The sequence below is a fragment of the Rhinolophus ferrumequinum genome, chromosome 16 (assembly GCF_004115265.2).
Source record: "Rhinolophus ferrumequinum isolate MPI-CBG mRhiFer1 chromosome 16, mRhiFer1_v1.p, whole genome shotgun sequence".
In the NCBI taxonomy this organism is placed as follows: Eukaryota; Metazoa; Chordata; class Mammalia; order Chiroptera; family Rhinolophidae; genus Rhinolophus; species Rhinolophus ferrumequinum.
This window is the reverse complement of record NC_046299.1, coordinates 6752582-6766458: the sequence shown is the minus strand read 5'-3', so window position 1 is coordinate 6766458 and position 13877 is coordinate 6752582. Positions and strand designations below refer to the sequence as shown.

Genomic DNA, 13877 nt, shown 5'->3' with positions numbered 1-13877 from the left:
AGTCTCACAGCCAGTGAGGGTACAGCCTGACCCAAAGCTGTCCTCTCGATCACCAACTTAGATACCTGTCCAGGTCCCTACAGAGGAAACACATACGCCATGTTTTCAGCACAGGACGTGTGTGAGAAACAAGCTCCCATCTGGCTGGAAAGAAAGGGAGGCAGAGACCAGAAATGAGTCAAAACATGGTGGGTTCTGAACGCCAAGTAGGGAGTTATTGTTCAACCAACGCAGGGTCAATGACACGGGCAAGTGGAAATTCCACGGCAACACTGTTTAATAGTCGCAAAATATTGGGAACCACCTAAATTTCCATCCTGAGGGGATTAAATAAATTCTAGAACATCCCTTTAATAGAATTCTATGCAACATTTTAAAAAATAAGGATCTTCTTTGTCTTCATTGTATTAGTTAGCTACTGCTACGTAACAAGCAACAAACTCTAGTGGCACACAATAGACACACATTTCTTAAGTGTCTACAGATCAGCTGGGCTCAGCTGGTGGCTCCAGGCTGCAGGGGCTGTATTTGCTCCACTCCTCTCAGCCTCCTTGGACCAATGGCCTAGGTGCACACATTCTTCTCGTGGACATGGCAGTGGTGCAAGAAGCAAGTGGAAACAAACAAAGCCTCTTACGACCTTGGCTCAGAACAGCCCCTTATCACTCCACCGTATTCTATTGGCCTTAAAAGGCAGAGGGACCAGCCCAAAGTCAAGGGGCTTTCACCTGTTGTGAAGGAAATTGGAGCTACAGCAAAGGATATGAACATAGAGAGAAGTAAAGACCTAGACCAATCACCCAACCACCCGCATATACTGTTACAGAACAATATCCGAGATGTATTTTGGAGACTTGTCCAGTTGACACTGATCCTTAGTCATGGTCATAACCTCTCCCTCAAAGCTAAGGATCCCCAGAGGTGACTCCACATCTGACACAAGCCCTCTGATGCCATCCACTCACATAGCTCAATGTGATTAATAACTCTACCACCCACCACCCTGAAAACAAAGCAAGTAACATCTGTTCCACCTGTCACCTTGCACATGATGCAGCTGACATCTGTACCACCTGCCACCTTGGACACAATGAAGGTGACATCTGTTCCACCTGTCACCTTGCACACAATGCAGCTGACATCTGTTCCACCTGTCAACTTGAACACGATGCAGCTGACATCTGTTCCACCCCAACCCCTTCATTCTGCCACGTCTCCAGAAAGGCCCCCTAGTGCCACCAGGGAGGTGCTGAGAGGGGGATGCACACAGGTTCCAGCGAGTGCCCAGCCGGACACCTTAGGCCCCGTGCTGCCCAGCACCACCCCACAGGCAACTCTGCCCGACCCCAGGCCTGTGTTCCTCACTGCTGTGCCACCTGCCTCCAGGAACAACACCTCCATGCCCGCCATCATTTCTCTTCCTTCCATGTTTGCATAGCAGGGACCTCCACTGCTTCTCTTCCAACCAGGGGTGTCCTCAATTCTGGCTGAACCGAAGAGCAACGTAAAGAAATTTCACAGGCCAAAGGTTGCTCAAGGACTCACAGACACAGTGGTTGCTTTTGAGGCCAGTGATCCCAACCCATTCAGGAAGAGCTCTTAGGTCAAGGTCAGTGGAACAATTTTGAGTGGGGGAAGGGGAACGTACCCGTGGCAGAACAGGAGGCACATACAGACTTCAGTGTATGTGTGTGTGTGTGTGCACACATGTACATGTGCATACGTGCAGTGACATGGGCACTGAAAAATCTTTCTGAAAATAACTCCCAAAATTTCAACAACTCCTATTATGGTAATGAGGAACTAAGGTACTGCATAGCAACACGTCTGCTGAAGCCACTAAAAAAATCTGGACAAAATATTTTTTAAAAATATGTTTAAAAGTACTTAAGACAGGGCAGCCACGTTGGCTCAGTTGGTTAGAGCGCCAGCTCTCAACAACAAGGTTGCCGGTTCAATTCCCACATGGGATGGTGGGCTGCGCCCCCTGCAACTAAGATTGAAAACAGCGACTGGACTTGGAGCCGAGCTGCGCCCTCCACAACTAGATTGAAGGACAACAACTGATGGACCCTGGAGAAACACACTGTCCCCCAATATTCCCCAATTTAAAAAAAAAAAGTACTTAAGAATGAACAAGATAGTAAAGAACTTCTAGGCCCAGATCTGATGGCAGCGAGCACCCGGAGAGGGAGGCCAGCACTGGAAGCTGCTTCAGCCCCGTGGCGTTTGTAAGCCTGAGGGGATGTTTTACCCGCCTGCTGGGTGAAGGTGACCCAAAGTCATGCTGAGGCCCACCCCAGGTGGGGAGTCATATGACCACCCATTTAGAAATGCAGCAACGCAGAAACACAGCCCCAACGTCTCGGGTGCCCTCAGCACACCCTTCTGACGTGTGGGGTCCTCTGGATGGCAATGGTACAGTACACACCTGCCCACGTGAAGACGGAATGTCATTCTCATTTGTTAAGTGACGCAGAGGTTCATTTTTGCTTGAACTCCTGTTTTTGTTTTACTATCCACTGTTAGCCATATCTAGGATTTCTTTGATGGCGACTTCTTGGTTAGAAACGCTGCCCCAAATCGTTACCTTATGACCAAGGGAACAGGCGATTCCCTCGGTGACGATCAAGTCTGTTGTGTGGTTTACAGGCTCACATGGCCCCTGAAACAGGTCCTGCCTCTGTAAACGCAGATCTGTGAAATGCCCTTTCTATTTTGAGCGGCTGTACTGCTGAGCAGAAAGTCTAGAATCAGAAAATCTTGGGTACCAATCCCTGTCTTGCCACTTCCAAGCTGCATGGCCAGAGGCAAATGACTCATCTTACCAAATCTCATTTTCCTTATCTGTAAAATATGGAAAGGATGCTGGTGGTGACGACGACGACGATGATGATGGTAACAGCATCCGCAATACTCAGAGGGGCATTGGAAGATGTCAAAATGTGAGGCCCAAGGCCTAGCAACGCCTGAGAGCCCCAGGGCTTCATAAATGGCTACTATTACGAATGTCAGCAGAAGAGTGATCCTAGATACCATAGTTTAGGGTAACAGACATAACCAATAGTAATGGTAATAAGAATACGTAGCTGTCACTCAGGGACCAGAGTTTGCCTATGACTCTAGAACTAACGGCTTCAATCATCCTAAGGTAAGTAATTAAATTACACGGCAGGAAGAGGCCAAGACGAGGATCGCAGGCTTTGTAAGTGGAAGACTTACTCTCTGACCCCGGAGGCCCCTGGGTCTGGTTGGGAGGTAAGAATTGCACAGCCAAGGTTGGGGGCAGCTCTGGGGCCCCACAAGAAAGAAAACGATGTTATCTTTGGGGAGGGAGGGGGAGGAGCAGGGAAGGTAACCAGGAGCTCTGGAAAATTCAGAACTCACGGGAAAATCTGGCTGTGAGTTACTGTGCAAGGCCGAAGAGAGGGCAGCTATGGAGGTTTTCACCCCCACACCAATGGTTCAGAAGAAGCAGCAGCTCCCTGGCAGCCCCACGCAGGAATCTGTGGTGGCGGCTGCTCCCAGGGCCAGCAGTCGCTGGACCGGTGATGGCACAGGGGTCGGGCTCTCCACAGGGTCTCACTCACCCTCTATGACATCACCATGGGCCATGGGGACGCTGTGATCATCACTGGCAGCCTTCTCAGAGCTCTTGGTTCTCACGCCTCTTCGGTTGCTATTTTTACCTAAAAAGAAAGACAGAGAGACATGTCTTTACTCTGACATACGTCCCAGTTGTCCCAGGGTGGTCAGAACTGAAGCACCTTCTGCGGAGCAGCGTCTCCGCCTCTGCCTCCCCTGTCCCCAGTGAGGTACCCGGGACTCTGAGCTGCTGCTGGTTAACGGAGAGGAAGCCTGTTCTTAGGAACACACAGGGAAATAAACCCTCCCGAGAAAACAACGTCTACTTGCAGATCCTTACTATTCCAAGAGTGCAAAACGCCCTGTGCTTGTACCTTTCATCCTCACTGGGGCCCAGAGAGTGACACCACATCTAACTGATAAAAGGAGCTGGAACTCCAGACCACCAACGCACCAAGGCCCTGGTGATGAGACTCCTTATCGAGGCCAGGACGCCTGCCTGCTCAGGCCCCACAGGCCCCTGCAGCTTCCTCCCACACCATGCTCCCTCTCTCTCTGCTCCAGAAACACCAGCTTCCTTTCAGCCTTCAGTTCATGTTTCCTTCCCACCAGCACTTGGCACGTGCTGTTCTTCCTCCTGCAGCGTCCTTCCATTCATCTCCATCTAATTAACTCCTGCTGATGCTGCAAATCTCAGCTCTGTATCCCCTCCTTGAACCGCATTTCCTGAACTCCCCACCTAAATCAGTGCCTCCTTTGCTGGGCTCTGCTGGCACCTGTCGGCGGTCCAGTTGCCTCTAAGCAGAGCCTGATGCAGGGGTTCGGGTACACGGGGTGTATTGAGGAAGGGCTCTACGGAGAAAGAGGAGGAGGAAGCAGGACGAGGCAGAGGAAGGAGCTAAGCAAGACCACATTCTCAGCGAGAGTCTGACAGTCTGATCCGACGGGGAGGTCTGGAGCGGGACCTGCACAGGTTGCTCCCCCCGCCTCCTCTTTGAGACTAGCGCTGGTTAGCCTCTGGCTACACACTGCCCAGTTGGGGAGTGGGAGCGATAACCTTCCAGGGGCAATGCTCCAGAGAAGGGAGCAGCTGGGAGCCACCGCAGCCAAGCCCCCAGCAGTTCCGCACACCGTGCTGCTCTGTCTGTGGGGCAGGAACTGCATCTGCTTTTTCTCACAGTTCTAGTTCTAGACTATGGCATATAATCTGTGGTGACTAATGAATGAATGAATGAACGAATGAGTCACTCAATGACAGACAAAAACAAGAGCAGGGGCAGGTCTGTGGAGAAAGATGCTCAATCTGGACTTTATAAAGCAAGTTGAAATACCAAAACCATAGAGTAGATTACGCCAATTAATGAAATCATTGCAGATTGTTCTACAGTCACCAAAAGAAAAAAGATATTTCTCAGGAAAAACTTAAATCTTCAAAACATACAAAGTGCGCGTTGGGCCCGGCCAAGAACAGTTCTCTCTGTCAGATTCTTGGGTGACGCCCACTGGGAGTGGCTTCCATTTTTCATACGAACTGAAAAATCACAAAATCAAGTATCCCCCTCGAGTCAAGGAGTCAATGAACCAAAACATCCAGAAAGGCCAGAGGAAGGCTGCCAGCCTGGGAGCCTCTGACATCAGCCTGATGTCACCTGGGCATCTGTGCCATTTCTGTGGGGAGGAATGTCCTGGCCAGTGACGTCCAAAGGCGGCCTTTTCTGAAAGAGCCTGACTGAGGGTCTATAAAAACCCTGATTGGCAAAACCGGTGCCATAACTTCTGCGAATGTGGAGTCCAATTTGGCAGAGAGATAAGATATTAAGGGGGGGAAAAATGTTTTACAAAATATGTGAGGAAAAAGCCAAAGTTCTGGGAAAGAAATGTTCCATCACAACCCTCTCTGAATGTACCATCACAATTCTCGGCCACTCGTTGGGAGCCTGCTCTCTCCCAGGGCCACCACTCTGCAGTCTCCATCAGTGACGTGGGAATGCGTGTCACAGAGCCTGGCCCAGGCCACACGCTCAGCCTCACCTCCCATACGCCAGATCCACGCCCATGACAAAAACGTCCCCGCGCAGCTCTGGGAATCCAATAAGGGCCCAGCTGTGGGGCACATGTGTACTACCCCTGAGAGGTTGATTCCCCAGGGGCACCACATGTGGGGGACAGAAGCTCTGAAGGGAATGGCAAGGGGCCAGAGACGACAGGCAGGGCCCAGCCACTTTCTCCCGGGAAGACGCAGCTCCAGGTGATACACTGGCCTGAGGACCTGGTTCCCGGCCCTGCCGCTGCACTGACCACGGCGTGTCCTTGGTGACCCACTTCCCCTCTCCATGCCCTGTTCCCTCGTCCGTAAAACAAGGAGGCATAGTACCTGCCTCAATGGCAGTTATGGGGAAGAAACAAATAATATATAATACATGGCAAGTGCTTAGAGCAGTGACTGACTGCAGGAACCACTGGGGAAAAGACGGCTTTCATCTTTTCATGGTTAGTATTAGTTCGAGCCCCGACACAGCACAAAAGCACCATTCCAGTTGCTGGGAGAATAACAGCCAACATGCGGAGTGTGATTCACAATGTACGAGGCACTTTCGCGTAGATTATAACATTTGATCTTGGCCAGGTCCCCTGAGGGTGGGAAGTTTACTATGAACATCAGTTTACAGGTGGGGACACAGAGGCTCAGAAGGGGACAGACACACCCAAGGTCACTGACAGCCAGGAGGGTGCAGAGTCTAGGCCCTTCCCAGCCGCCTCCTCTCTTATAATAAGAAAGGCAACATATGGTCTGTCCAGATGAAAGAAGAGAGTAAAGTGGAAATAGCGTACAGAGAAGGAGCCAGAATCAAATCAGCATCTCCATCTGGGCTGCGTGACAAAACTAAATTCCTTAAAAGTAGCAAAACTGAATTGCCAGTGCGGGCCCCATGTTCTATTCTGGTCAATGGTGATAAATAGAGTGCTTCTTGTTTGATAGGAAACTATTTTTTCCTCTCTATACAAGGAGCTTACAGTAGCAAACCCCAGAAACTGAAACATTCTTTGCTGCATATTTGCATTTTCCCCAGGAAATTCCAGCCCAACAGCATTTGCACTCCGTCTTGGGAAGGGCTAGGCCGGAGTCCTAAGCCCCTCGCCTGCCTCCTGTTAAGAAACTCACAGGAGGGGGGAGCCCTCCCCCACGTGCACAGAAGGCTCTCAGGAGCACCCCAGAAATGCAGCCTGACGGCATAGGGACAAACAATAATTACAGCTTTCTAAAACACTGCAAACTAAAACTATGCACGTCTGCAGACAACGTCGCACATGAGAGCCAGGGGGACTCTGCAGGTAAGCATGAAAAGCCTAAACAGTAGTGGCTACACACTTGTCCTCCAGTGGATGTTAGCACATTGCCAGGATGTGGGGAGGAAACAGCCTGTGCCTTTATCCAGTTCTGAGACAGTCAAGCTCCCCGTGGAAATGGGTTTTCCAGGGATCAGGTGAATCCTGAAAGGCAGGCAGAGCAGCTGAATGAAAAGCGTGCTTCCCCTGCTTGGTGACCTGGAAGGTCGGGGTGGAGATGGTGGCACCAGTGCAATTTTCTAAGTACCTGTCACCAGGGCTAGACCAAAATCAACCAGCCCATCAATCAGTCAGTCAAAAGCCCTTCCCTCCCCCATTTCAGCTATCTTCCCGATCAGCCTCTGCCCTCCCCTGGGGCAGCTTTGGTGCAGAAGGCCTGGTTTCCATCAGGGTCCCTGGGGCTTGAGGGACAGCCACACCCAGCCATGTTCCTGACTGGCAACCAGACAAGGAGCCTTTTAAAGAAAGAGCCACCCCGTAACAGCAGCAGGTGCAGATGTGCCAGGCTCCGCGGGTACTTGCCTGTCTCAGTTTGGATTCAGCCTGGAAACGGCCTGAGACAAGGCCTCGGTATAGAAGGGTATCCAGGAGGTGACTCCACAAAGCAGAAGAGAAGGGAAGGAGATGCAGAGGAGGAAACGCCAATTGCCTGGGCTGCGACATGGAGCAGGACCTTCTGGGACTCCCCTTGGCTGGGGACTTTGGGGAACTGGACAGAAAGTGCCTCTGAACTGTCCGTCCGAAGGCTGGGAGGCTGCACGCTGACCCATCTAACCACTCACCACCTGGGGAAGTGGGCTTATTAATATTCCCATGCGACAGTGAGGAGTCCGAGGCTTAGAGAACTCACACGTGCCTGTAGGTGGCAGAGCCGGATTTTGATTCCAGCTCTCTCCGATCCTGAACAAGCTTTGGCAAACACCTACACATCTTGAGTATTCCATAAAAATCCATGACATTCGTCTGAAATTCACATTTGAAGAAGTATCTTGTGCCACTATAACCATCCTATGGGGCCCAGATGAATAGCTGACAGGATGCCAGTCAGTTATGCATGTCAGCCCTTCCCGTGGCCATGCAAAGACACCCCAAATCACAGGCTTCATGATCCCAGAAGGGCAGCTATGGCGGCAAGGACCCAAGAAGGCCACAGAGGGCAGAGCCATTCCTGGAGACACCAAGCCTGACAGCCCAGGCTCTCTGGCCCCTCAGGGAGAGTCAGCAGACTCCATCTCAAAAATCCAGGCTCCAGGGCGCAGGCTGCCGTTGTCGGGCACTGAAGGTGACATCCACCATGAGATCTGGCAGCCGAGGTGGCTTGAAGCACACGGGAAACACGGTGGCTATTTTTAAGAACCACAGCATCCAATCCAGCTTCCCCAACCATGGAGTGTCTCCCCTTTATTATCTATGCACAAACCCTGGTTTCTGGAACCACGGGCACAGGCAGGGAGGACCTGCCAGCATGAATAGTTGATTTTGGAAAGCATTTTGGAAAGAGGTGTATCTTAGAAAGCTGCTTGCTGATGTACATGAAATGACCTTTTTTATAAAACGTCCTTTCCCTCAGAATTTTGTAGGGAGTTTATCTGGACAAAACACTTTGGATTGAACTCTTCAAATGAGCATATAAAGTCATAATATAAAGATTTCTTGTTACTTGTTTGGGTGTGCTGAAAGCATTGGATCACTTCTAAAATACATACTAAATATTTGCAAACACATTCTCCTAAACCTCACCCTCCAGCTTTGCCCAAGAGGAGATGTTTCCATCTGAAGGCCAAACACAGAAAGACCCCCGAGAGAGATGAGCAAGGCTTACAAGAGAAGGTCTTTCCAGCAACTGGCTTACAGCGCACACACAGAAAGGGCTTTGTTTACAATCCCATATGCTCAAGTAACAACTCTTTAGTTATTGCCCCCCTCCCCCCACCCTTATCCCCGTGGCTGGGGCACAACACAGTACAAAATGCAAACTTGCAGATTCTGGGCACAGACATACAAACAAACGTGGCTCGCTGCCCACTCTGCAAATTCCACGGCTGGGAACTATGGACCAGAACTATGGATGTGATGTGGGCATGAACATATTCAAACAGTGGCGCGTTCTGCCTGCTCCTTGAAGAAAGCGACAAACAAGCAAACAAGTAGGAACCCGAAAAGTAAAGGCTGAATGACTTAGCCTACTTCTAACCCGACACAGTGGGGGGAGTATAAAAAATTTCTTCAAATCACCTCTTTAGTGTCTTGTTTATTAGCTTGTTTATTTCTTACTGCCACCTGGGAGGGAAAAGGTAAGTGAGTTATATAATTATGATTTATTTCTCTGTTCCATTTTATTCTCTAAAAAGAGTATAACCACAAACCAAGGTCATCCACTTGGAGATGACACGCAAAGTAAATGCAACCCAAACCCACTGGCACGCCCAAAATGTGGTCCCTTATCTTCTCTTCACCTGGGGTAATGAAAACTGGGAATCTGATACTCACTCTCTGAATCCCAAAGCAGTCCAACTGCAGGCATCTAGAAACTACTGGATTCGCTAGAAACAGTTGACTGAATGGAATTAGAGAGAAGCAGGCAGTCAGGTCCCGACGTCCCTGTGGCTAAAACAACATTCTAGTTATCAGTACCATTATCCAATGAACGGGCCATCGTGGGAGGTGGGGAGAGTCCACAGCAGACAGGTGTGAGCTGAGACCAGCAGCCCACCACCAGACTCTTGCAAGGAACAGGATTCACTGGACCCAACGACCGCTGCTTCATTTCCTTCAAGTTCTAAAATCCTGGCATTAACTGATATTCACAGTGAGGTGCTCAGAAATTGTATGATACTGAGTTCACTCAATCTCAAAAAAGGATCGCACAGTTCTGCATCCTGATGGTGGTTCCACGAATCTGTACATGTAATAAAGTTGCAAAGAACTACACACGCACACACAGGTGCATGTAAAAACTGCTGAAATATAAGGTATATAATCCAGTTAATAGTATTGTAGCCATGTCAATTTCCTGGTTTTGCTATTGTATATACTACACTATTTTTGCAATTTCCTGTGAGTCTACAGTTATTCAAAATAAAACCTTAAGCATTTTTTTTTTTTAAAGATTCCCCTCTATTCAGTAAATCAGGGCTGCACTTCTCTGGGAATCAGCCACTCCTAGAAAAACGCAATGCTCTCAATTAACCACAGGGTTCAGCTGTCCAAGCCCTCCCCAGGACATCAGCACATGATGTCCACTGCACATTTCTGTGGTTGTGTGAGAGAGCAGCCAAGCGTCAGAGCCAAAACTCACACGGAGAGCCAATCCCCAGGCCCCTGGCTCCTTTAGTCAACCTTCCTATGAGATGAAGACAAGAATCCCCGCTGGAACCTGACACACAGAACATTTGCGCAAGACAAGGGCTGTCTGGAAAACATTTTATCATCTGCAGAGACAAAGCACATGATAAACTTTTCAATTCGTTATGAAAGCTTTCACATGCTTATTCATCTCTGACTCTAATCCCTCTCTCCCACCTCGGGGCCCGGTACGTAGCACGCACTGTCCACCTAGCGAAGCCGAGACCTCAAGTTCACACTAAACACCCTAACCGAGGCCCACTGTTTCTTCTTCCTCTATAAATCAACGCCTTCCTGAGATATGACACCTGTTTACGAAACAGTCCAGTGCAGAGATGAATGCTTCTATTATATCAGGAGCAGTACATACATCAAGCCACCACTTAAAGTGGGGGAAAAAATAGTTTCTCTTAACACAGTTTAACTGCAGAAAACTACCATTGACTGCCCTCATCAAGGTCATTCTTAAGCCAGTCTCCCCCATTTGGGGTCCAGGGAGGAGGAGTCCACTGGCCAAATGCCCTTGTTCCCCACCACCACCCACAAAAAGGATAGGAGTTGAAAGTGGGTGCTAAATGTCACACTTTGCTTGTTAAAGTCGGGATGCTCTAAAAAGCCCCACACAATGCACTACAAACATGGCAGGCCAGGAGGCCGCTCCCCTGGGAGGCCTTGAGCTGAGTCTCTGAGCCAAGTCTGGAATTTCCAAGGACGAGTTTTCAGTTTGGGGACCAGCGATCCAGCCTTCTGCACACCTGCCATTAGTCTCTCAAAGTCCCCCAACTTCCATTCCACAAGGGTGGGGGCAGGGCTCTCCTTCCCCCCAGGACCGCTCCCAGCACCCCATATTGAGCAGGTTCTTGGTAACAACCTGTGGGATGAATGAAGGGTTCACAGACGGACTAGCACAACCATGTATTAACACACTGGAATCTTGTTGAAAAGCTTCTAGAACAACTGGCAAAGTAAAGTGAGGTAGCATAGCCAGGGAGAGGTCCAGGAAGCTGAGTGCCCAGCCCCAGACCTGGGTGTTAAGTGTGGTTCTCAGACTATCAGGCTGGGGTTTCTCCTACACTCCCCTCTCCTGTATCCCCCCCAATAAATACCAGAACCTAACATATGTGCCTCCCACCCACCCACCCATCCTTGCCCAACACTGTGCTAAACACAGAACATGCGAATTCGATTCAAACTACCAAACCCAAAAAGGCGTCTCCAATCTCCCAAGCCAGCAAGTGACACTGAGCAAGTTATTAAACTGTCAAGGCCTCAGGGTCCCCATCTGTAAAATAACAACAAAATCCACGCCACTAAAAGAATTAAATGAGACAGTTGTATATACAGCTCCAATGGAGTCACGGCAGATGTTCTACCAACATGAGGGTCTCTTCCCACTCTTGCGTCCTGTTAGTAAGCCACTGTGGCTTTTCCAAATCTTCATTTTAACAACTCCCCAGAAAATATTGGAAATTCTGGATGGTTCTGTTCAGGGTCACACAACCTGCAGAACTGGCTGGTCATTCACAGAGTTGCCTAAAACCGAAATATTGCAGGACGCCCCCCCCCCACCCCCACGGACTTGCAAAGGGGCTGCTGATATGCGTCCACACACTCAAGGGTTCTGTGTCCCCATCTCCACTCCTTTCCCACTGCCTCACTGCAGACTTTCATGAACAATTTAACCAAACAGTGGTGATTCCTGCCATGCTTGGAGCTGTGTAAGGTGCCACCAGCACGTATCTCCTTTCAAGGAAGGCCATCAAAGGCCAGAGAGTTTGGCCATAAGCCGGCTCACTCCTCAATCTTGAAATACTCGGACCACAGCCTTTTGCAATTTGAGCAAAGAACATTTGGAAGAATTAAGGGAACGTCCACATTCGCAAGGAGTGTAAGAAACTGAATGAAGTCAGTTCCCCAAGACTGGGCTGGCAGAAACTGGGGATGGACGGAAAGATACCAGGCTACCAGGTACTGCTGGCCTTTTGGGGGTGGGGGAAGGAACCAGGATCTGGGTGCAGCTCCAGCTTCCCCAGCAGAGGCTCTGCCCTCCTGCCCCAACCAAGCAAAGAATTCAAGGGACCCATAGAAAGCAGGAGATGGGGAAGGAGCTGAGAGGGGACACGCTGGGTAAAGGCTCACTGCTGTGCTTTCCTCAGGCCATTGTGCCAAAATCCACCAGCCATTCACATCGCCAAATCGGAAATTCACTCTCAAGAAAACGCCCTGTAGGAAGACTGAAAAGTAGGCACAGAAGTAAGAGTGTCCGGCAGAAAGACCTTTTACTCAGTAAATGAGTAAATTTCAAACTTGGGGCACGAGGGACCCAGCTCCCCAGGCAAATTCTCCACTGCACAGCTGTCTCTACCCGAGGGAAATGCTGGCCAGGTTTAAGCACTGAGGACCTCAGAGGGGCCCGTGGAGAGCACAGTGCAGTCTCAAAGGAGGCGGGGCACAGGGGGGAGCGACGCGGAGGTTCTCGGGCTCCTTCATCCCAGACACACGGACTGAGAAGCCAGCTGTCCCCTCAGACCCAGCAGGCCACCGCGGAGAGAGGCGCACGGCCACGGGCGCCCCCTCGAGCCTCCTACTGCAGAGTTACTTACCTGGTGGAGGCGTCTCCGGAGCCAACTTTTCCCTCTTGGGAACTTTCTTGGGCTTGGTTGCCTTCTTAGACGGCCTGGGCTCCGGCGGGCGCGGATCCTGCTCCTCCTCCTGGGCCCCCGCGGGCAGCGGCGGCGAGAACGGCTCGGGCTCTGGGCGCGCGTAGTAGGGCTCCTGGCTCCAGATCTCCTGCACGTAGTAGTCGGGGTCCTCGAGCGCTGCGCCTTGGGCCCCGATCCCAGCCAGAGCCACCCCCAGAAGCACGAGGGCCAGCGACAGCGCGGCGGCCCCCCGGCGGGCCATGCCCGCTCGGCCCAGCTCCCTAAGCAGGGTCACCGTGGCCGGGAGCGCCGGGCAGGCGGTGGGCGCGGACGGCGGCGCGGGGCAGGGGCGCCGGGCACTGCAGCGCGGCACACTGGGCGCGGGAGACGGCCGGCCAGCGGCGCGTGTGACCCGCCCGCCGGGCTGGCTGGGCTGGGCCGGGCCGCGCCAGGGGCGGGCAGGGGCGCGCCAGGCGCGGGGCGGGCGCAGGGGGGCCGGCCCCGCCCTTCCTTCTTCGTTCCCTTCTGCGTGGACCCCGCGGCGGCCTGCCCTTGGAAGCAGGTATCGGAGCCCCTTCCAACCCAATAATTGTCTCCAAACCTCGTGTTCCCTGCAACCCCTGGACACCCGCCAGTCAGCTGCCCTGCTGGGCGCCTGCTTCCCCGGAGACTCAAAAGAGTTCCATCTGTAAGGAAGCTGGAGACCATTCGTTTGTCCCATCCCTTCGTTTTACAGGTTGGAGAAACGTGATCCTCGAGGAGAAATGATTCGCCCAAGGTCCTAAAGCAAATTGGAGCCCGAAACCTGGCCTCCACACCAGACATGCGCTCCCCCCTGAGCATACAAACCTTCTCAACTTGACGCTGATCCAGTTTCAGGAACTGTGAATGGCATTCCTGAGCCCCCAGGTGGCCAGGTTTGTGAGGAGTAAAGTGTCTGCAGGGGCGGAGCCTAGC

The 13877-nt window shown here is 51.3% G+C and overlaps 1 protein-coding gene across 1 annotated transcript in view; it reads right to left on the bottom strand.

The window, feature by feature from the left end:
* Positions 1–13480, bottom strand: part of CPXM2 (carboxypeptidase X, M14 family member 2) — a 98730-nt gene extending 85250 nt beyond the window's left edge. Inside the window, exons 1-2 of the mRNA XM_033131159.1 lie at positions 12882–13480; positions 3591–3689 (exon numbers count right to left, since the gene is read on the bottom strand). Coding sequence (XP_032987050.1) covers positions 3591–3689; positions 12882–13182 — 400 coding nt within the window. The 5' untranslated portion in view covers positions 13183–13480. The remainder of the gene's footprint in view (positions 1–3590; positions 3690–12881) is intronic.
* Between the last annotated feature and the right edge of the window lie 397 nt (positions 13481–13877).